Source organism: Nansenia antarctica (assembly GCF_963989245.1).
Source record: "Nansenia antarctica genome assembly, chromosome: 2".
NCBI lineage: Eukaryota > Metazoa > Chordata > Actinopteri > Argentiniformes > Microstomatidae > Nansenia > Nansenia antarctica.
Window position 1 is genome coordinate 83,699,228 of NC_137675.1, and position 24,782 is coordinate 83,724,009.

General features: G+C 42.8%; 2 protein-coding genes across 2 annotated transcripts; both read right to left on the minus strand.

Annotated features, from left to right (window-relative positions):
• Positions 1-1,053: 1,053 nt before the first annotated feature.
• Positions 1,054-5,528, minus strand: hoxb9a (homeobox B9a; the record flags this gene model as incomplete). The annotated part of the gene is made up of 2 exons (XM_080524033.1): positions 1,054-1,289; positions 5,015-5,528. 2 exons carry the CDS (start codon positions 5,526-5,528, stop codon positions 1,054-1,056), a joined length of 750 nt encoding a protein of 249 aa, XP_080380159.1.
• Positions 5,529-13,428: 7,900 nt separating this feature from the next.
• hoxb10a (homeobox B10a) lies at positions 13,429-16,910 on the minus strand (the record flags this gene model as incomplete). Its single annotated transcript, XM_080523565.1, has 2 exons — positions 13,429-13,697; positions 15,968-16,910. 2 exons carry the CDS (start codon positions 16,908-16,910, stop codon positions 13,429-13,431), a joined length of 1,212 nt encoding a protein of 403 aa, XP_080379691.1.
• Positions 16,911-24,782: the final 7,872 nt, after the last annotated feature.

Here is a 24,782-nt window from a genome sequence, read left to right on the forward strand (position 1 = left end):
TATGAAAGGAATACAGACCTACAGCTCAGAGATCTATTATGTTAAGAGACGAAATACGAAGGACCCCAGTGAGTTTCCCCTCGCTTATCTTTGCATTGCACCTTACGCACACAGAATTTCAGGGTAGACATTTAAAAAACGATAGATATGACTGTGCATTTATAAGATTTACAATGGAGCCTAATGATGGGATTACAACAGTTATGGACACCTGATGTTGTGTGACTTTGAACCTCTCAGAGGGGCAATACAATACATTCTCCAGAATAAGGTTGAATAATACTAATACTAATAATCATAATAATCATAATACTTTTTGCCCCCATAATAATACTTTAATACCCCTTTACACGCAATTAAGAATCGAATCACGATCGATGGCGAGCGAAAAATGATCAGCATCGCTATTTTGCTACTCAAACAATAAGATAATGTCCCTGTGTGAAAGGATCCGATTTTAATATCAACATCATTCAGCTTATCTATAGATGTGAGTTAAACGGAAAAAAGGAATAGTGCGAACAAACAAAAAAAAGAAATGAATAAACGCCGGCCGCACACTCCCGTTAACACCGGCCGTTCCTCTTATTTATTAATGACCACATGAAACCGACGTTTCAGCACCTCCGCGCGCCTCTCCTGATGAAGCGTTGGTGTCATGCGCAAAGCAATAAATAAGTAATAAAAGTAGTGCTCGAGAAAGAGAGAGCCCAGTGAATCCCCCCCCTCCCTTCTCTTCATCTCTACTGTAAAAGGCTTCTCTCTCTCTCTCTCTCTCTCTCTCTCGGTCTGCGTTGCTATAATGTCATCGGGTGCTTTATGCCACTTCGATATGGAACATAATCAAAACAAGACCCCCGCGCCCTTGCTTTAGTCAAATACAGTCCATGTATTTAAGGGGAAAGAGTCACAAGGAACAGGACTCTCTCTCTCTCTCTCTCTCTCTCTCTCTCTCTCTCTCTCTCTCTCTCTCTCTCTGTGTGTGATGACTGTTTTCGTTTTCATGAAACTCAAACTGTCCACCTCCTCTCCCTCCACGCCCCACCTCCCCTCCTAGTCCTTGGGTTGGTCCTTGTTCATTTTCTTCATTTTCATCCGTCGGTTTTGGAACCATATTTTGACCTGTCTCTCCGTCAAGTTCAGCAGGCGCGCTACCTCGTGCCTCCTGTCCCGCGTGAGGTACATGTTGAAGAGGAACTCCTTCTCGAGCTCGAGGGTTTGGTATTTTGTGTAAGGGCATCGCTTCTTCCGGGAAGATCGGGCATGTAACCAGTTGGCGGATGGGTCAGCTAGAAGGGAAAATGAGAAGGATACCTTAATTAAATGGCAAACAGACACACAACAGAGTACCTGGCATGCAGGCCAATTACAAACCTACAATAGATAAATAAATGCATAAAGACACACAGAACTAGAAGTGCACTTATGGGTCTACCAACAGGCCTCATACGATGCCTAAGCGAGCATGCAGACAGTGATAACCATGCATGCGTAATACGATCCTCGTAGCTATGGTTACTTGAGTGGGCTAGATTGAGATCAATAGAGAAGGCCTGTACTCCTATAATTGTTACATTAAGATTGTGTAACGTAATGGAAGAGTGAGGGAAGCGCCGGAAGTAGGCCTATGGTCCCTCATCTCCCCTGGAGCGCAAAGGTGACCTTGGTGGGAACAAGGAACCGGGTTTGAGAGCGAGACGGTTCCGTCACTGTAACTGTGGTATAGGCTTTACTTGTTTACCCTGAAAGTATAGGCCTACTTTCTGGACCACAAAGAAAAAAAGACTGTTTTTCAGTCCCACATCAGTGTTATAAATAGGTCAGATGAGCCAGATCTTTTAGCTCATGGAGAACTCCAAAAAAAAAAAAAAAAGCTCTCATAAATCACAAAAGGCTCACATAAATCATTATTATCCATCTCCTTCTCCTTATTTTTTGGTGTGCCAGAACCTCCTAAATCCTTGCCATCAACACTAGGCGTCTCCACCCTAGTGCTTGGTCGTTGAGACCTCAAATGCAATTAGACAACAAGGCACATGGTGAAGAGGAGAAGCTATTTCTCCCCCCTAGAAGACCCAAAGGCATTCAAATTATGGCTAAGCTCTATGGCGCGTTAGAAAAAGCTAACCCAAACAAAAATGCAGTCCCCCTGAAATGCGGTTGCTTGTGAAAGTCGATTATCTCCCTTTTAGGGTAAATGTTGAGTTGGGGAATCATATCATGCTGTGTGTCTCTGTCTAGGAGACGCCTCAGCTACCCGCTGCTTTTTGGGAGGCTGCATTTGTATTCTCCTGTAGGCCCTTTAGATTTCCCTCCACACACACAGTCGCTTGCTTTCAGTTTCGCAACACCGCAGTAAGAGCAGTCCGCATCTAATACACTTTCAGTCAGAGCTTTTGCTTGTGGTGGGAATATGCTGTGATTACTCCAATTGGGATAAGCCTGGAAGGACTGTAAGCATAGGGTCGATTGCATCATTCTGTGAGTAGTCGACACTCAGACTGCACACAGATACCTGTTCCAGGGGCAGTGGCGATAAGGAGCGGGCTTTGTGACACGCAAAGTGGTGCTTCGCATTCCCCCAAGTACATAATCACGTCGCGCCATTCATCCCCTGCAGAAGTCAGGGCTTTCCCTGTCACTGGATGACAAACCGTTACCTTTCGGCCGGTTATAGGCTATCCCATAACGCGGGGAGGAGATATGTGAAGGGTTATAGCTATGGGCTATGGCCGGTGGATATACGGGCGGCACACAGAGAGAAGATGGGGGGAGAGAGAGAGAGAAAGGGGGGAAAAAAAGAAAAAACCCATTTGGCCCATTCAAGCTGAGAGCTGTACTCCCAGGCTACATGTATCTAATGGATAGAAATCCAATCGGTCCACGCCCCCCGAAGACGCACTTTAATACCACATCAACTGTCTCCAATATCCCTCCGTCTTATGACGCAATCCTGTTTATCATCAAAGGAAAGATAGCACCTCCACGGATGATTGATGACGCCGTAAAGCCACCCGAGGCTCGCGGATATACGGCAGAGAGAGGGAGAGAGAGGGAGAGAGAGAGGGAGAGAGAGAGAGAGAAATGCTTTCCTAATACTGACGAGACAGTTCCGAGACATGATCCCCAACAAAACAGGCATGTTGTCGTCGGGTGGTCATGAGAGAGAGGGGGGGGGGGGGGGGGGTGAGGGGGGTGATGAAAACATGAAATGGTCACAGACCAATACCATGTCTGGTCTCTTAGCAATTTCGCTTTAATAGTCCTAGAAATTGACCTCTCATATTGTGAGGGAAGTTATTGCATTTCTCCACATTAAGATTGCGTCGTATTTTATCTTTTTCCCTTTCCCTTTCCCCCCCCCCCTTCATCTGTCCCACTGTGCCAGCATACAACAATTAATGGCCATGTTGGACCGGTCTTATAACTTAATAAACTTCAGGGGTAATAACTTTTTTTCGCTCACAAGCCGCTGCTAGCACAAAGAGGGACGTGTAATTCCCCAACTTCATAGCTTTCGCCCGTGTAGTTTATACTGGAAAGCCGCCCAGGGCAACACAAAGGAGAATTCTGTTGCGCAGCGCCAACATCCATATTGGACTTGATGTTTAACTGAGCGCCATTCCATGGATTAGATCAACGTTCGTTTCCCCACGTATACGTCCCACAGCTACCGGGGAGCGACCAGCTGTCACAATGCTGACCCATCCCATTTAGATTAAAGCCTCTGGTAATATTTATCGTTAGATCGCGGCTTCTCGTGGCACCGGGACCTTTCGCCGGGGCGGAGACCAGCCGTGTACGTATATCAACAAGGATGCTTTGGTGGAAGACACTATAGCTACACGTGAATAAGGTTCCGCTCGGGTCCGGTCATGGTCTGATTAATGGACCGTGCTGATCTTACTGTACAGAGTTAGTGAATAAGATACAATTATGTGTTATTTTCTCTATCTTCTTCTTCTTTTTTTTCTTCTTCTCCTGTCCGGGACACAGTGGGTATCGCGTGGGCGCCGAGTCACCGCGAGATCACTGACCAACATCCTCCACGACATGTCAGTACCCCCAGATAGATGGGTCTGCTTGGCAAAAGGCTCGACTGGAGTCTGCACTTGGAAAATACTTCAGATTTATTTTGTGGTATTACACGAGAGAGAGAGAGAGAAAGAGAGGGAGAGAGAGAGAGAGAGAGAGAGAGAGAGAGGGGGGGGGGGCTAGCTCATTCGCCCTGAAGCTTTTGAAAAGTCATTAATAAAAAAAACTATTTCCAGAACAACCTCGCCAATATAATTTCTCTCCCAGAATAACTATAATTTGTTATTCGAGAGACCACCTAATCCCCCAAAGGCACCAACTGTAAATACAAATGTGAATGAAACAAAGCGCAGCACCTAAATCAAAGCCACTTTTTCCCCCTTAGCTAATATTCACATTAAGATTATTGGACGGAGTTAAGAGGCCTAGTCCCGCTGGGACCTTATTCTACTTGGGAAACAGGCTGCTGGAATGTCGTTCAATTGGGGAACGTTTTTCTAGTAGGTGTTGTGTGTTCACAGTTATTCCTGGATTAGAACAGGCTGCTGACAAAATTAAATGCGCTAAAATGCAATGGAGCGCAAGATAACCTGCTCGCAGAGCCCGTGTGCCAAAACTCACACAACTCCAGAGTTAAAAGGCCCCCAGTAAAACTATATCCAACTACCGGTTGTTTCCTCAAACCTCAAAATAGTGGATTATACGCACTATAGTTCAAAGGACAGCCGGGATCCGAATAGTGATGTACAACTTCACTGATGACGCCGGATATAGGCTACAATGCAGTACTTCAACCTGGACATGATATAAAATAATACCTAACCTATTCTAATGTAAACACAACAACCACACTCAGATGCACACTGCGGGGCCAGATTTGGCAGCAATCGCCTCTACGGCTCGCCACGCTCTTTGTTCCTGTTTTTATGGCCGCATTAAAAGCTTTACAGACTGTTCACTTCCTCCTTTTATAACTTACTTTGATCCAGCGTGTCTTTGTCTTCGCTACCTTCGCAAATGTCCTTATTGTCCTCGAATCCGGAGCCCGGGCCGGAATTCATCTCCCTCGCCGAGGAAGATTCCAAAATGTACTCGTGTCCACCGATTTTGGGGGGCTCCCCGAGGTGTCCCAGGAGCGGCTCCATCTTGACCTGCCCCTGCCCCGGGAGGGATTCGGCGCGCGGCGCGCAGTCCAGCCAAGTGCGTAGGTATCGAGTGTCCGTGGTCGGCACCGGCTGAGCCGGGATGTACGGATGGTAGACCGCCGGTAAGCCATTGGGAGCGTGGGAGCTGAACGGGCTCCAGGACGAGCTGAACACCGGAGGTTTGGGTTGGAAGCTACAAGAGGGGAATTCGGGATGCTCACCGTGCAACCCCGGTTGCCTGGAGGTGGAATACTGCACATTGGAATACCGGGCTGAAGTCGGATCTTCGCTGTCGTGACTTATGATAGAGTCCACGTAATAGTTGCTCAGAGTTCCAGAAATTGACATTCTCGGACATTATACAAAACACGGTTCAATGAATGGAAAACATGTAGGACCTAGAAGTACTTTTTTTTTTCTCTCTACGCGACTCCCCTCAACAACGCTCGTGAACAAAGTAGAGCTGGGTTGCTGGGCTGTGCGCTCGGAGCGAAATGATTGGTCAGACTTTTTTCGCGAGCCTGATAAAGCGTCAATGGGGCGTAAATCAATCCGCCAAGGGGTTGCACGGCGCTCTCTCCTCGCGTTGTTCATATTTTGCTCTCTAAATAAATTGTCTTGTTTATGCAATATGCAAAATGGGAGTGCGTCCATATATCTACGCGTATCTATAGGCTGTCGGAGAAATATCCAGTTAAATTATGCATCCCTTGGACATTATGTATGAAAATGCATGTTGGAAACAATGGCGTACAAATAAGTCAGAACATTATTTTCTTTATCAAATTGATACATGTGTCTCTTGGAGCAACGCCACTGCACACAAGTCGCCTTTCTCAATATATTGCGGTTTTTATGTCCAATATATCATGAGAATCAAACTAACATCAAAGTCCTACATTAGGGCGCCATTATTTCACTATATCACGTTCAACTGAATACCCACAGTGGAAACGTATAACGTCTGAACTTCATTTTTAAGAAGTAATGCCTCTGTGTCTGTTTTCTTATCCCTGTTCTCTTTGGTGTAGTTAGAGCCCGTCGATGCTAATGGTTTATTGGAAGATTAACAGTCATTTCTCTTAACGAGCGCATTAAACACCACGGCGTGGCAATCCCCCTGTCTTTATGGCAGAAACTACTTGAACTTTTTTGGTCGTTTAATACTATAATAAAATACTACATCAGGCAGCTTTGATTTTTATAGACCTGATATATAGCCTGTAGCAGAGACCGTAAACGAGTCTGCCCCGGCATTCCTCCCGCTGTCGAAAGACGCTCACTTCTCACTCAGACTCTAAAAGTAAACAAAGCAAGATATGGAGACTACACCGGGATGTTCCAAAACGCAGAGGATTAAAACCGTTATACGTTGACAGCGAGTTCTGAAGAGGACTCGGAGGTTGATGGTGGTGGTGGTGGTTTGGAGACATTCTAGGCTACTCAGGCCTCTAGATGTGTCTCTGACGGCTCGCCTCCTAGTTTGAGCGACTGGTCTCTTCTCTGCGACCCGGAACTGTGCCCTCGGCCTTCGCTGCTCACTCCGCCTGACTGCTTCCAAGCTCATATTATACCTCTGCGTAAGAACGACTTATTTCACATTTCAAAAACCTACTTTTTGTAACACTACACCAAACAGAAATGTGCCTTGTTTGTTTGCGTTCCAACTATGTGCATGCATGGTTTAGCGGGCTCGATGGTCTAGCAGTAAGATAATATAGTGTGCCTAAGTTTAAAAACGCTAGTGGAAATTGACTGAATGATATTGCGTTAGTATCTTATTTGCACGGTTTTCTGAATGTTTTTCATTAGCCTACTAACATTCAGCATCTTCTTCCACTGTCTGGCTTGAATGTTGCAGTCTTGACTTGACGAACCTCACCCAATTACCAATCTTCAATCAGTGCCAGTAACATAATTGGATACATTTGAGCAGTAAACCTTGAAACCATTATCAGAAAACCACACAAAATGGCCGAGACAAACGTTGAGTTAAATTCTGTATCAATCAAGTTGCCCATAACACGTATCTGCAAACGAAGTCGACTGTGGAAATATAGGCATACACCAGATCTACATCATTTCTTAATTAACTTTGAAGTGTCTTTGTAGCCTACATCCAGGTCTAATTCATGCTGGCAATTTCAAATAGTATACAAATGGTATTGTATAAGTTAAAATAATAACAGTTTAATTCAACTACAGACATGCAGGTTATAATCAGAATAGTTGCGTCATCTAACACTAATATAGGCATTTTTTTAATGCAACTATTAAAATGTATAGCTATTAAACGCGTTATCCTTTCGTTTTTGTGAGAAAAAAACCCCGTTTTATCCATAGATCTACACGAAGACAGCTGACGGGAGTAACATGTCTTATACAGTGAGTTGAATGAATAATAATTCTTCGTTTTAATCACAAGACATACGGCCTATTGTAATATCGCCTCTCTGAAGCCGTGCGAAAAACTACAAACGTATACACTATACATGATAGCTCATCCTGATTATGCCCAGGTGCTGTATACTATTTTAAAGGCTATAAAGTCACTGGAGTGGATGTTTCCACAAGCGAGCCCATTAATAATGGTTACGGGGAGACCAGCGGGGTGCAGGAACACTATACTGTATCAGGTAGGGATGAATGGTTCCCGGTCCAGACCAGGAATTAGGCTACAATAGGCCCTCTCACAATCAGAAAGTGGACTGAAAATGTATATTGTGTCAGCAGGGATTGTAGCATTATAGTTGTTGTCATTGACCACGGTAAAGGTTAAACCAAAGCCTATAGCCTCAGATATTTTTCAAATGTATTTGGGATTATGTTTTCAGTATACAGGCTGTCGTAAAAGTTATTCTATGCATCCATATCGTACTGCAACTACTGTGGAAATACTGTAGGGATATCACTCAAAGCACTTCACAATGTGTAACATTCATTTAAAAACTGGCATTATTGGAATGCCTATGTGTTAAAGGCGTATAACACACACATAGGCCTATATGTGTTATACGACTTTAACACATAGGCATTCCATACATAGCCTTCATGCTGCAAATAATAATAATAATTATGAATTAGTCGTGTTGATTAATAGCAACAGATGTAGGCTATTCACACAAACTAAAATCGCAATAAGCAACACTATGACTGTCGCCATGAGTCTAATGTTTTTGTTTCTGATATCCTTTTAGTTTGTTTCTATACTAACTCTGTTCTATCTTTATTCACAGTCAATGTGACGGTTACGGTATTAACAATTATCTGCCCTAAGACTATAGTATGTAACAACTTGCACTTGCATTTGAATAGAAATGTCATATCATTACAATGTATTAGAAAGTAGCATATTGGGTATAGTCGCCATATAGAACAGACAGCAGTAATACCCTCGTGGGCTAGTAAAACCATAAGGAACTAGTCTACAAATATAGGCTAATATTAGCATGAATGGTAGGCTATGTAGCATGTAGTTGTTTGAACTCTTTGCTGCAAACATGCAAGCACACTCATATTTGAGCAATAAGATTTCAAAATACTTTTATAATATATGCTTTGTTATTTTCTAAAATAACTTAATGGGAGAAGGGTGGAAACACTATGTATATGTCATCCTATGTCATGATTTATATGTATTCATGTCTGTGCTATGGAAGTATCTAAACTGTAGTCTAAGTTGGACTGGTTCCATATATAGGCATATTCTGCTTAAACAAAACCATATAATTGACGAAAGATACACGACTAGCCTATACAGATCAGAAATAGATCATCGTGAAGTTGTAGTGCGAATACCTTGACCTTTTCATTCGGAGCTATGGCGTCGACTCTGGAGGCGGCTGTATCCGTCACTAGTTTCGATAATGTTGACGTAATTCAGACGTAAGAAAAGTCTAACATGGTTGCATACACGTGTTGTGAATTTTTTTATTTTATATGCTATAATCAAATGATTAAATCATCATTTAAATGGCGTGGTTTAAAACTGTTTTTGAACGGTCCATTATATTCCTTTCATAACCGTAGTGTTGCTATATTCATTCGTCTCTATGGACCAACATTTTGAAAATGACCGAGATATGAAATATATGACAGTCATGTGTTTTCAATGCCATTGATGAAGTTGTGAGGTGTTACGATGACAGACAGACAGACACACACACACACACACACACACACACACACACACACACACACACACACCCACCCACACTAGGCATATCACTCATACAAACACGCAAGAGAGTAGAAAGAAATCTGTTTATAAAGTAACCGTTCTTCCTTCAGCCAACATTTTAATAGCTCATGTGAACTCTCCAAAATAAACACTAGTCGTAAGGGTCACTCACAAATGACTTGCGTCATATCCCCCGACTGTGACATTGTGTGGTGAATCAAAATGTATACCAGATATATCCATGATAAGCCATGTATGAAGAATTTTATGATACGATGCTGTAACATTTAGGAAATAAACACATCCATCAAAACGCACTCCGCCTCTGTTCGTTTTTGTTTATTCAAGTTTAATCACAGTCACAGTGCAGCATTGGATAACACGTAATAGTACTTGATGTTTTCCAAGTTGACATAAGCTGGCAGTCTGAAAATGTATTGAGGATGGTAAATGTTAATGTGCTATTAAATGGCTTGCAAATTATACTGAAGCCCCCTCTCTTTGACGGGGGTGAAAAAAACGCTGGTGTGGGTATGAGGTTTTATAAAGCCTAGCAGTGGTGTGTTTTAGATGGAAAGAGATTTACGGCGTCTGGGCGTGCTGTACTTCATAAAATGTATTATGTTTGAAAATGAACTGATGATTGCCAAGGAGTGTTCATCACATCCAAGTGTACGAGGGCGTTTGGGGAGGCTTAAATGGCCAATTTCCACTCTCTATACACACACACACACACACACACACACACACACATCGAGAGACACACACACACACACACACACACACACACACACACACACTATAATCTGACAGTGAGATTGAACTACTTACTTCACCACAACTTTTCTCAGCTGATATGAATATGAATACAGATTGTCAATGTCGTTACCAGACATGGAACCACACAATGCAGGGGGTAGCTCGTGCGCAAACGTTGAGGGAAAACATGTCGCAATATTCTGTTGCGTTGTTTGGTCCGTTACGCACGACCGTTGATGCGTCGCGCTGAAGTTAATTCAGGCAGTTTCAGGTTCCTGAGATATGAAGCGTCCAGCCCAACAACTTGAAACTACCTAAATCACACAACAGCTTAGCCGTCGCCGAGGCCTCATCGGTGGGGGAGATTCTGCTCGAGCCATCGGTGAAGCTATAACACACTATATAACCGACATGGTGTGAGGGCATCCGGGCCAACTCCTCGTCCAGCTTATGAGAGAAAACAAATAAATAGGCCTACCTATATTCTACATTTCCACATGCACAGGGATCAGCAGGTATAGTGTTAGACAATTAGACAGTGCACACGACAATAGGAACAGAGAATAAACTAGAGTATAGGCAAGTATACATAAGTTTACGGGAATGCCATTTCAGGCCTTCAAAAACAATTGTGCGCAGTCAAGTCACTTTCTTTGTTATCCTCAATAGCGGCAGTGAAAAGATACAGTAATATAACCCCTTGGGTACTTCCGTTACTTTGACTTCCTAGGGCTACAATAAAATGCCTTCAATTGCACCCGATAAAGCCGGAGGGTCTTCAGACAGACAGACAGACAGACAGACAGCGCAGAGCAGTGACGCTTAAAATGGTGCTCTCACCAACATGGCGGCCTTAGCAGCAGCGGCAGACACTATAGCCCCCCTTTGGCTTTGGAGACAAAGGGCCAACAGCTGAATGTTCAGCTCGAGGAAGTTACGCGGCATGTGTTTCGAATCAAATGTGCATTTCCACGCAATATTAGCCTAAAAGAGAAGTGTTCAGGCAGAATCAAACAACTAACAGCCAACGTTGACGCATAACAACGAATGCATGTAAATGGAGTGGATGGCACTCAATACAATACTATTAAGAATTGAGGGAGCCAATACACAAACAAACACACACAGACACACACACGCGCGTGTGTGTGTCTGTGTGTGTAATGGGTGTGCTGTATAGTGCTGGTCATGGTCTGCTCTGAGCAGGCTACATATGAGCAGGCTACATTCATTATGCATAACTCAACACTTGGATATAGACTCCAGCCTGGCCGGACCCTAAGCAGAGGAGGGAGAGAAGGAGGAAACTCTAAAGTGTGCAGGGTTCCCTGTGGACACCCAGCGGGCTGAGGAAGCTCGGGCTGACATCTGCAACTTGGCTTTTGAACTTATATACTCCTGTAGTCCGATGGTAAAAGGTGGGAAATGCACAGTTAAAGCAGTAAAAGGAAATTAAAGGTGTGGCCTTCGAAAGGTGTTACCTGGGGGGGAAATGCCTGCTTCTCTATATAATGCTTACACGTAGGGCCACGGCTATAACTCAAATATAATTTAGTGTAAGAGAATGTATTCCTCCATCATGGGCAATATTATATAATAGCCTATGTATGATTATTATTATTATTAATAATAATAATATTAATAATAGGATTTGTGAAACACTTAATTGCAGGAAGGAATCTGTTTTAATTTAGGAGCTGCGTTAAAGCTGCTTTTGTTGGTATTGCGTCAAATCAAGTTTTTGCAATCTGCTGCACCACAATAATCACACACCAACAACGACAACAACAACAATAACAACAACAACAACACTAAAATACAGCTGTAGCAAGGTAAACAAATAGGCTACCAACATGTAGTCTTGGTTTAAAACAGTTCCCAAAGTAAAGATGACATCATATTGGACTACTACAACATCAGAAAACAAAACATTTTCGAGTGATATCCACCATTTTGTGATTCCGGTATTTTCGTAGTTCTGCAATCTCGGAAGAACGGGTGGAATAAGGAGGGTCGGGGGTAGAATAGAGAGGGATGATAGCAGCTAGGTTCACCGACTGTTTACCGCCATGTTCGGGGGGGTGGATAGGCCTACTGAGGCGACAGGACTCCTAAGAGAGGCAGCAACATTTAACACAATGTACAAGTAAAAATATGTGTTATTTCTAATCTATACAATATTTGTTTCATTATCTACAAACAAAACCATTAATATTCGAAGGAACTGAGAAATGTTTATTCAAACGAAAGTAATAAAGTTAAGGGCACTATATCCCAAAACACATAGCAACTTATATATTGACAATTCATCACAATAATTACTGTACTGTAAATTCGGGGCTAATCTCTTTTTTAACAAGGATGCTGTGATAAATAGCTATGCATATCGTATGAAGTCTTGTGCATATGCGTCGAATTCTCCTGGCGGCCTCGTTTCAATAAAGGCCTAGAGTGCGTAAGAAGGTTGCCTTCACTATCACCGAGATCTCCACTTTATTAAAAATGTTTGTCATTTAGAAACCAAAGCAATTATGACATACATCCAATCATGCATTACCAGGACTCTCGTTTCAACTGAAGCTAATCTATAAAAACGACTCAGCTCTTATAAACAAGAAATACTTGTGCATGTTTGCATCTTTCCTCTTAGTTTACAAAAAAAAGGGAAAATTGAACTTCCAAATGTTGTGCTTATTTGATCATAATGTGTGAGTTATAAAGACGTGTTTTACAAGTACACATGCGCCCAAAAACATAAATAAAATAGTGCTCGCGCGATAAATAAAAGTGATCCTTTAAAACTGGCCTCCATAGCCCTTTACGCACGAGCTGTAAACAATAGTCTACGATTCAAGAAAGCATTGTCTGGCGAAGAAAAAAACACACCAGTTATGAAGCAATCATTCAATTGACATATCAAGAAACAACCACGTGACAGTGGCTTTGATAATAATCAAATAAAGTGCCTTAATGAAAGAAGACATGGGACGTTCAGTGAGAAGAAGCGGCATCCCACCATAATCTCTCCTTCATAGAAAAAAATCTCAAACAGGTAACAGCCACCGTATCGTCATGCAGAGTACATAACAGGCCTAAATAGCACGTTTATTCAGCCCGTACTTCAAAACAGGGCCTGTATCCCCACGTCACTCCCGAACCACTCCTGTCCACACTATCCTTGACGTTGCATCTCGCGGTGCCCCGCGTGCGCTCCGGTCCAGTCCACGGGATAGGCCGGTAAGTCTGCGGCCTGTCTCTGCGCGGCATTTTCTCCACAAAGACCCACAACAATCCCGTCACCTCTCTCCCTCAGACGGGGTAGAGCGAGTCTCTGCCTCTGTGCTCCCTCGTCATTTTCTTCATCTTCATCCGCCTGTTCTGGAACCAGATCTTGACCTGCCGGTCTGTGAGGTTGAGGCTGCGGCTGATCTCCAGGCGGCGCTCTCGAGTCAGATACATGTTGAAGAGGAACTCCTTCTCCAGCTCCAGGGTCTGGTATTTGGTATAAGGACAACGCTTCTTCCTCCCCGCTTTCGCCCAGAGCCAGCCGCTGGCCGCGTTGTCAAAGGTAACTTCTTCTGAGGGAGAAGACAAAGCGTGTGTTTAATGGTAGCGCTAAATCGGCCTTTTTCGAACTTCTAAATGTGCTTAGGGACAGATTAGGACCTGACTGATTTAGTCAGTTTATGACGGGAAATAATGTCACATACCTCTGTCTGTGTGTGTGTGTGTGTGTGTGTGTGTGTGTGTGTGTGTGTGTGTGTGTGTGTGTGTGTGTGTGTGTGTGTGTGTGTGGGGGTGGGGGTGGTGTGTGTGTGTGTGTGTGTGTGTGTGGTGTGTGTGTGTGTGTGTGTGTGTGTGTGAGTAGTGTGTGTGTGTGTGTGTGTGTGTGTGTGTGGTGTGTGGTGTCTGTGTGTGTGTGTGTGTGTGTGTGTGTGTGTGTGGTGTGTGGTGTCTGTGTGTGTGTGTGTGTGTGTGTGTGTGTGTGTGTGTGGTGTGTGTGTGTATGATTAAAATAGATTCAACATGTGTTGTATTCTACTCAGTCATTTAAAGTAGGCTATGAGAGTGAGAGTATGAGAGTGCTATCTGGATAAGCTCCTTGAAGTAGTTGCCAAAACAAACAACTTTCTACAGCAAACAAGTCCAAGAAGCTATGGCCTATTGTATTGAGTTATAGGCCTACTATCAATCAAAATTACAATACCTTGGTTTTTTTCGCTATGGGAAATATGATTAGGACGGTTTATGGTAAATAGGGCTAAACATGGACCACCGTGTATAGATGTTTTGCTAATAATTCGTCCATTTTCGTTTCGTTCACGCATATAGGTTAAATGAGAGCCATGAGGCCACATTATTGATGGGCCTTCTGCAGATGTCTTGAATACTTTTCCCCAATAAACTGTCAGGTTTATTCTAAATTCAAAATGTCTTAATCTAAAACTGAATGTCGAGTCAAAAAGAAAAGTTGTTTAGAAATAGGCTACACAAGGAACAGTCGTCCGTGCATAGACAAAGTAGGCATAATGTGAAATTGATGTTGATGATTAATGATTAAATGTTCAATTAAATGTTTGTTTTGTTTGGTTACCTCTGTTCTAAATATGTGTATATCAGAGATTTTCACAAAAACGGTATCTGAAAATACATTTCTCAATAAAGAACGTGACATTGTGTGTCCAGAAGAGCATGTTGATGTATAAAAGCGTTAGAATATTTACATTTTGTTTCGAGGCATGCCAAGTCCTACGTTGGAACAGTTATTTCCATATGTGTGTGTTTTTCGAACATAGATTAAATATTGTTTGTTTGGACGTTACCTCTGTTCTAAAGATGTGGATATCATATGTGGATATCATATGATGTGGATATCATATTTCACAAAAACAATATGTGAAAATATATTGCTAAATAAAGAACGTGATGTTGAATGTGTGTGTCCAGAACAGCATGTTGATGTATACTAGTTTTAGAACATTTACAATGTGGCATGCCAAATCCCGTTGGAACAGTTATTTCCATATGTGTGTGTTTTTGGAACATGGGCCGTATTGAAATGAAATAACTTTTGGCGAAAATGACATTTTCATAGAAAAGTATAGGCATAATATTTGTCCAAAATGATGTCATATATTTGGCAACTCTCAGTCGTTGCCGGTGGTATCAAATATTGCCATGCCCGATGATTTTACAACCAGAGGAGAAATACGTCAATATTGGTTCACTGGATGACGTCAATGCCATGATCTCCTCTTAGAATAAGATTATTCACGTGCAGTTATAACTTGTATTGAATCGCTGTTTCTCTCTAGAAGAATGTAGGCCTAGAGACAGAGGGTCTTTCTGGGTGAAATAAAAATAGAGCTAGAGAATTTCATTTAAACACCCAGCCTTGCAAGAGACAAATAGACGGCAAAATTAAGCTTTACGTTTTACAATGAGAGAGAGTCTGTTGGCTAAACACCCAATAGACATAAACCTGGATCCACAATCAATGGCTCCACCTGGCTGTACAACTGTCCCCTATAGCCTATAGCTAACAGCCTAGCTATACAGCCTAGCTAACAGCCTTCCGTTGTTTTGATGTTCAAAAGAGCGCACAGTAAAATGGAGAGCAATTTAGCCAGGCGAGGCTAGTTCCGTGCAATAAATTAATTTTGGGCAATGGCGTCCCTTTGTCTTCTCCCGGGCTCTTCCTTTTAACAGCCTTCATAAAAAAAAAACGGAAAGGAAGAAAAGCATCACCTTGTCTGGGTAGCCTGGGGGGCTGTGTTGTTTTCCTGTGGGCTATTGCCATGGTCGCCATGGTGCTATCTCTCCCTTTCCTCTCACATTCTATACCCACCTCGCGCGTCTTGTCTGGGGCTGTCATCTCCACCGCCCCCGGGCACGTCTGAGAGGGGTTTGTCCGGTCGTAAACCTGAGACGACGTCCTCCGTGTTGGACGGGCCGCCGGTCAACGTCGCGATGATGCTGCCGCTGCTGCTGCTGCTGTCGCTCCGCTGGGCGGACGGACACTCGCCGCTGGCCGGAGGAGCCAAGTCGCCGTTGACGCGCTCGGTGTCAGCGGCGGCGTGTGGGGGGCACGGCTGCACGGGGAAGCTCAAGTTGTACAAATGGCAAGAGTCTGAGCGGTGGGGCGCGCGCGGCGGGCTTGTGGCCGCGGTGAGACCAGGAGGCAAGACATGACCGACGGTGTTGCTGCTGCTGTCGTACTCGTGGACTTTGATCATCCCCGGGTACGAGGAGGACGACTGAGACGACTGATCCGGACGGAAGTAGCCTTGGATGGGACCAGAACCGCCCGTCATAGAGCCCATCTCTGTCATCAACCGGGTGAACGCGGACACGTCCGGGGGGGAGGGTTTGGATCGGTGGCGGTCCGCCGGTTCCAGAGTCAAATAGGAGGAGTCTTCTTTTCGGTTCGACGCGCCATAGGGGCATGCACTGACCTGCTGGACCCGAACGGGGCTCAAGTGCGGCTCGTCCCAACCGACGACTCCTTGGTGGTGGTGGTGGTGGTGGTACTGGTGGTGGTGGTGGTGGTGGCGCGGCAGCGGCATAGCTATGGTGTCCTGCGGCTGCGACTGCTGGGGCGGCTGGCTCATTGTCCCCGTTATGGTGGTGTTTGGCACCGAACCCCAGCTGTCCTGGACTCGGTAGTCCGGGTCAGAGAGGGTGGCGTTCGGGTGTCGGAGGGGAGCAACAGTGGGGGGCTGCTTCGGACCGCGGTCCATGAAAGAGTTAACCAAGGACGCCGTGAAAACGGATCTCTCAGAGCATGACATTGCTGGACATATTTTGGCGAAGGCGAGAGAGAGGGTCGCTCCTCAATTGGCTTCTCGAATAGAAAAGAGTCTGGCGAGCCGTTTCCTGAGAAGGACCCAATGGCGTCTGGGGTTCACGGGCAGACTCCGCCCCTTGCGGCGCTGCCTGGTTTGATTCAAGTGCCCGAGTCTCTCCAACGCCAGAAATGCATGTTTAATTGATTTCTGAAATAGGTTGCAGATTACATCTCATATTCAACTAAATGAAAAGCATATTGACAAATGCGTCTATTCAAATAGCAGAGAGCAGCCCTGTGGCTTTCAAAATGGCACATTGTTGTTGACTACACAATGAATGATCTGCATCACATCATAACATGCTCAATATGTTATTTCTTCTCCTTGATTTCCTCAGTTTCAGTTTAAATCGAGCTCGTTTGATTTTACGAACTCTAGTCGTTCAAACTGTTCTGTACAAATTGAGCAATATTTATAGTAATATACTATCGAATACAATCATTTGTTACAATGAAACATTTCTCTTGTGTCTACTTATAGTCGAACTATGCAGCAAGACAGAAGGTTCTTATGTCCAATGAATTCCTCGCACGAGCCTCTCTTTACTGCATTACGCATAGGCCCTAAACATACCACATTACGCACAAACTTTATTGCGTTACGCAAACACATAATAGACACTTCAGTGCATTTCAATTGATCTTAAAGTCATAGGCTTATAACTAAGACCACCGTTACATACATATGCGAGTATTAATCCATATATCCACAGTACTCTGGGTCCTATATTAACACTTAGCATACAGGCCACAATATGCTGCTTGTTGTGGCTTCTGTAGCTGTATCTGACCCTATTACATTTACAGATAGTCTTTCACAAGGTTAAATAATTATATTGACTCGTTTATTTTGAAAATGTTTTTCAATTGCTTATTGTACAAATTCTGTAGGCTACTGAATAGCCTACGAATATCACAAATAGCGAGGGTTAACAATGCCTCGCAGCAGTTATATGCTAACAGACAATAATGCTGTTAAAACAAAAAATATATATAAATAAATATATAAATATGAGCAGTCCTGACAATGCACCATCAGAAATTAATCCAACTGCATGCGCAAAAACATCACAGAAATATAAAGTTGCACCCACAATTATTATTTTTTAAATTGCTTTGTAGTGCAGATTAAAATACATTTTAGCATATAAAAGCACTGTGAAAATCACGTGTAAATGGACATTCAACGTTGGTCTAATATAGATTATTTCATAGATAATAAAGTAAAAGTATTACCGTAAGGACACGGGCAAGCTCAAGTTAAACAGCAACAGTATAGGCTTATGATTGAATATAATAGGTAATTATATTTCACTAGAAAACTCCATGTTATATAGCCTATGTTTACTGGTACAATTATGCTGCAGGTTTTATAATCTTGCATTTACTGAGGAGGCCATTGTCACGCATTATACGGCCTAAGAAACTCCACAGTGGTTATGGAAGTGTTATGCCGACCCTTATATTATTAGGAAACGAGTGCGTATTCAGAATGAGGGCAGGGAAACAGTTTTAGGTTTAAACAATGAAACGTTTGGTTATTCTCCATTTTTAAAAAAATCCAATGTTTCCTGAATAGATATTGCTGTTTCAGAAGCAAAGGCCTTCTTAAATAGGGAACTGCGTTGCACATGGTGTACGTAGGCCTATAAGATAAACAGGTTTGCAAAGAATCAGGGAAAGTAACCTCCTTATTTGGTGAAAATAAACACGGAGAAATGGCAGCATAGGTAATGATAGAGGTGAATGTGCGAGCAGCTTGGAGGTAAATCAAGTTCAAAACAAAGAGATAATTAAAACATTTGGAATCCTGCCTGAACAACTCCATGCAGCCACCACCAGGTGGCGCTGCAAGCATGGATTGTGATAGGGCTTTATGCCACGTTGAATGCAGAGGATGCATGCCACCTAATGTTGCATTATTGCATTAGTTTCATTATTAATTCAGGTTTTGTGTCCACCACAGGATATATATTGTGTAAAGGTCTGTCGACAGGCAGAAGTTACCCAAATACACTATTTCTACTATATTTACTGACTGAATTCTAAATTACAGTGGCTCGTAAGCTTGCGGTTGGGCCTATGACTATAATTCCAGAAAGAAACATATGTAAAAGATTCATCCAGATCATTTCAAAGGAAATTTCGAATGCTAAAAACAAATAAAAAGCTATAGGCCTGTGATATCGTCACAGAGGGTTTCTATCGAGCTATGGTCAGAACTCCAAAGCACCAAACGCGGTTATCCCATTAATATCGGCGAGCGACGGAGAGAGAAAATTACTCCTTAAATTCGTTGAAAACATAGGCTCCACAATATTAGATTTTTTTTTGCCACAGCATGTAGTCGATGATACAACAATAACCATGAGGAACAGAACTCCTAGAAATAACAACATTTTACTGAGTGAAGAGCCAAAATGTTGGGATAACTTAAACGCCAATTTTAATCTTAAGTAAATCACTTTATCTATATATATTTACGCATTTATGAATGCACTGCCTGGGATCTGCTGCCGTGGCAGGAACTGTGCGTAATGCGAAAGCGCGTCTTCTTGCATCGCTTGTCACACTTGGGGAGTTTGGGAAGGGGTAGTTCATCACCGGAGCGTGGACATGCTGCAAGTTCAGATATGGAGGCACTCACACAACAAGTTTAGGAAGACTGCGTGTTCAGTGTAATCCAATAATTGCAATCAGAGTCGTTTAAAGTCACCAAACCTTACCAGATGTCGAGGACGTATGACCAGAATGTGTCATCTGGTCATTCAGTATCAAAACGAATGAGAAAACACACTTGATCCCGAAGCACGGGTTTTCATCTCCTTTGGCAGGGTAATTCCAGCGGTATTCGTGGCGGGGCCTGGTGCTTCGGCCTGGTTTCGGATCCCAGCCACTCCGCAGCAGTTTTGACGTTGACAGGACCAGTCTAACGCGCCTGTTTACTTTTTGTCTGGGCGCGAGCTACACTAAAGCCATTAAACATTTGCAGGGGGGCTCGCTTTGGAATGGAGCCCATGTCCCACGAGCTCAGATGGAAGGTCTATCCTACACGATTCCTATTATATAGGCAAAGAACGATTTCAGCCCCTAACCTTTTTTTTCCTCCCCATGTACTGTATATGGGGAAGACAATTTCCATATTCCTCTACAATTCCTTTTCTCATAATCACAAACAGGATTGCTGGGCCCCTCCAAATGGTGAGACGACCAACGGTCAAACTCGTATAACTGTAGCCATGACGACGAGGCCCCCAGATTGCTATAAAGTTTTACAGCGGAGGAAGGCTGTAGAATGCTATGCCACCGCTCTGCAAGGTAATGGAATCGATCTTATGCAGATTGTTTCCTCTCAAAGCTTGAATGCTGGGCTTTTTAGAGTGACTAGCTCAGATGAGCTAACCTTCCTATGCGTCCATGCATACACAAGTCGTTTTCTATTAAAAAAAAAAAAAGAAGAAGAAGAAAAGAATAAATGTTTTTTATGAAAATAGAATAGTGGCTGCATTAGGATAATTAAAAGCTGTTATTGCTGATGGTTTTGCATTTCTAACAATCAGCACAATGCTTAAGGCTTAACCTTGGGGTTGCAAGGTCGAGCACGTGCACCAGAGAGAGAGGGGCTTGAGTGGAGGGTTACATTAGCGGAAAGGTATTCCTGGGTCCATCCTCTATCCAACTGCTTATTCTGTACATTCTTCAACTGTGAGCAAATCTATATCACGGCACGAGGGCCGTCTGCCAAACTGAAATCTGAACGCTATCACTCATAGGCTAAGGAGGGCAGTTATTGTACACGCCACTCCGGATGAATTACAATCCAATATACTTAACCTAAAACTACACATAAAGTAAACAAGACCCATTCAAATATACGCTATTGCTTTGAAATATTCCATATATAAACCTACCTCACAAAATGTCAGAATCCACAACGGCATAGCTTCGTTTCAACTAATCCGTGCGAAATGGATCAAGATATCCTATATTGTGCAGTATAAGTAAAGTAGCCTATCTTGAATAAAAAAACAAACCACCAAGAGCCATAGTTATAAATAGATACAGGAGCCCAATCTATACACGTTCGAAAAACGAAGGATAAGGCAAAGCTTTCTGTGAAAAAGACGGATAAGACATAAAAACAGCCGCACATGGCCCACCGCCCGAGCAAGTTCTGCTAACAATTACAAGTTTCCTGTCGCTAAACGCACGCTGGAACGGCACATATCTGAACTTTAATAGCTTTATCTGGCAGATGACCATTTAGCTAACAAAAATATCCATTGAAGTAGTAGGCCTATGGGCAACTCACTAAATGTGACGTTGGGGTAATAATTCAGCGTTTGAAAATGATACTGGGCACTAAGTCATAGGCCATGATATGTATATTATCATTATTCTGCGAGATACTGCACATTAAACAGGTAGGTTATTATAAATATAATGCTATGTTTTATGTACTGTAATAAACAATATTATTATATGATTTAATGATATGTGTTGTTGTGGTTGTTGTGGTTGTTGTTGCAACGGATAATTGATTCTACACTGACTAACCTGATTAAATTACGCATTGAATTAAATACAATAGTTGTTGTTATTGTTGTTGTTGTTGTTGTTGTTGTTGTTGTTGTTGTTGTTGTCTTCGTTATAAAGTATTTAAATAGGCTATATATATATATATATATATATATATATATATATTATCGTTGGGTGTTATGGAGTTTGGAAGGTTGGATTTATTTGTACAACGTCTGCCCATAGCCTACGGCACACTTCAATAGGCCTATAATATGATAACTTACATATGTCCAAATGTTAGAAAACATCAGTGCTCGGGAAGAAAAAATGTAGCCTATTTAATTAAGTTAGTCTACTTTAAAAGGGAAGAAGTTGAACTACACTGCCCTTGAGAGAAATATTGTTTGTCAAAAACATATGAGCCGCTACGACAGAAAGCACCCGCCTGAGATGGTCTGGAGGAAAGCGAACAGGTGAGGTGTAGCAAAGCGGAGAGACAGGAAGCCGTGAGGGAAGATATAGTATGGAAATGTGAAGTTCAAGGGCTGGAGTTATAGTTACAGTTACATTCCTACTTCTTTTTTTAAAATTTTGGAGGGGAAATGTAGCGAATAGTGACAGTAACTCACTAACACTATGTAGCAAAAAAAAGAAAGAAAGAAAAAGTAATTCACTACTGAAAACACCACTAAGATTGTAATTAGTTAATAATTAGTTTAACTACCACCAAGATACTGCAACATGTAATTAAACTATTAGTTCAGCTAACGACTTCCCAACACTGGGAAACATAGTGAGGATAAATGAGTCTTCTAACTTCACATACCTGTGTAGACATGCAGACAGATTTCAACATGCAGACAACCCAGATCCCACAGGGACTATGTTTCAACCTGCAGACGTTAGATGCCAAATAAAATGTCTTATTCCGATTACTTGTAGCATATTTCAGACGGTTCTAGGCTGCTTTGTATGACGTATGAGCTAGACATTGACGATGCTATATTTTTAGCATTAGCATCGTTCGAATCCAGGCACTGAATTAGATTTGACTTGTGGAGGAAAAAGGCCATCCGAATGAATGGCCGCCATCTGCGTGCAATAGTTGAAGATGGCCACCAGATGGCAATGTTGTATCACTTTGACTGAGGCTGGGGTAAGTAGGAATCGATGCGACATTAGCCACCGAATCATGCACGTTTAATTTAAGTGTGTCAATCAATAGGCCTAAACACGTTGCTTAGGATGAATCAAGGGAAAGATATGGTAACAGACCCGCTTACACATACTGACTATGCTGACCAACAGCAAGGCAAACATAGTCTTACACCATAACAAATGTGAAACACTGGCAGACCTGAAACAGGCCTATGTTAGCCTGCACTCTGTTATAGCACAAATGAAAGCAACCTCTCTGATGTGCTGACGAGCTAACAACCTGGAGAGCTCTAAAAAATATATATATTGACCATGTTCTTTCTGAGTGCTCAGATCCTTATGAAATCCGCCTCCGTAAAAAACAGGGACAGAGACTGACAGAGAGACAAACAAGAGGAACGATTCCCCACAAGTGAAATAAGTCACAAGTCTACATTTGATCAAACGCTCACTTTGAATGTAGACTGAACCACTGATAAATGAGCTAATCAAACGTAATGTGCTGCTCGTTGTTGAGTTATGAATTCATACGCGTCGTCTCCTCCTTACTAACATGGCAGATTCAAATCAAAACACTTGAGCCATAGCCTATTGTCGTCCTATATCAACCAAGCGTGTTTACAAGGGCATTCTCAATGTCATACCAATACCTGCTGTCAGCTTTGTCATGGTCTTACCTTCCGCCGCGGCCACGTGATTAACTGTGTTGGTTCCGAGGGGAGACTGGTGGAGGTAGAAATCCAGCTTGATAGCCTTTTACATTTACATTTAAATGTTTGGCATTGAGCAGACGCCTTATTCCAAAGCGACTTACAATCAATACATTTATCTAAGTAAGTTGAATCATCTATCCACCAGTCGTAGCAGGAAAAGTAATCTATGTATGCTCAGGCCAGGGGCCATTGGCAGTCGTCGTGCTAGAAGAAGGACGTTTTATTTTTATTTTTATTAATAGACACTGGAGAAACAGTACAGGGGGGTAGTAGATGTCTCAGGAGAACCAGTATAGGGGGGGAAGCAGGTGTCTCCTGAGACACAGTGCAGGGGGGTAGTAGAGAAGGTGTAGCCTGAAGAGATCATGCATTACTATACAATGAGCCTGTCCTCTAATTTCTACCTGTGTAGCCTCCCCTGGGTTTACTGTGTTGGTTGGTGTACCCTTTGTATTGTAGCGAACGACAGGGTATCGAACTCACGACTTTGCGCTTACAAACCAGCCGCACTAGCTACTACACCAAGAGAGTTAACTAGCTACTACACCAAGAGAGTTAACTCCCTTGGCGGAGCTGCTAACGGGCCTTACACACGGTCGTTACACTATCCCCTTCGTTTGGGAGAGCGTGCCCTCATGCTTCACTATACCAACTCCTTCATGTGTATACGCCTCTCCAATGGCCTCACAGACGCCATCCCACTTCTGACAACAACGTATCAAACGGCGGGGTAGAGTAGCTTGCCCTAAGCGGGTATCGAACTCACAACCTTCTGCTTACAAACCGGCCGAGCTAGCTACAACACCAAGAGACTTAACTAGCTACAAGAGAGTTAACTAGCTACAACACCAAGAGAGTTAACTAGCTACAACACACCGGTTTCAGAGACAAGGCTTAAGCCTAGTCCTGGACTAAATCACACTTTCAATGTAAAATCTCCATTGAAGATGTTTTTTAGTCTAGGATTAGGCTTAAGCCTTGTCTGTGAAACCGGCCCTTGAGTTAACTCCCTAAGAGCTGCTAACAGGCCTTACACAGGGTCATTACATTTAGAGAATGCTGCTATATGATTGGTCCACTATAAACATACATCATACACCATCATTCATTAGATTAGATTAAACTTTATTGTCATTGCAGAGTACTAACCCTAACCCTAAGTACCAGACAATGAAATGCAGTTTAGCATCTAACCAGAAGTGCAAATAGTGATATAGTGCAAAACATGATAGTGATAGATCTACAGTATGGCAAGTATGGTAGTTAGAGATGGATAGCAGTAAGTTATGTACAGGTGGAAATGTACAGAAAAAAGTAACTCACGATTCAATTGCATTGCAATATTTTGGCTAGACTAGTGAGTGTATCATTGATTTTCAACAACGTTTCAGTAAAACAATGTGTTTTGAATCAAGGTGATTTGA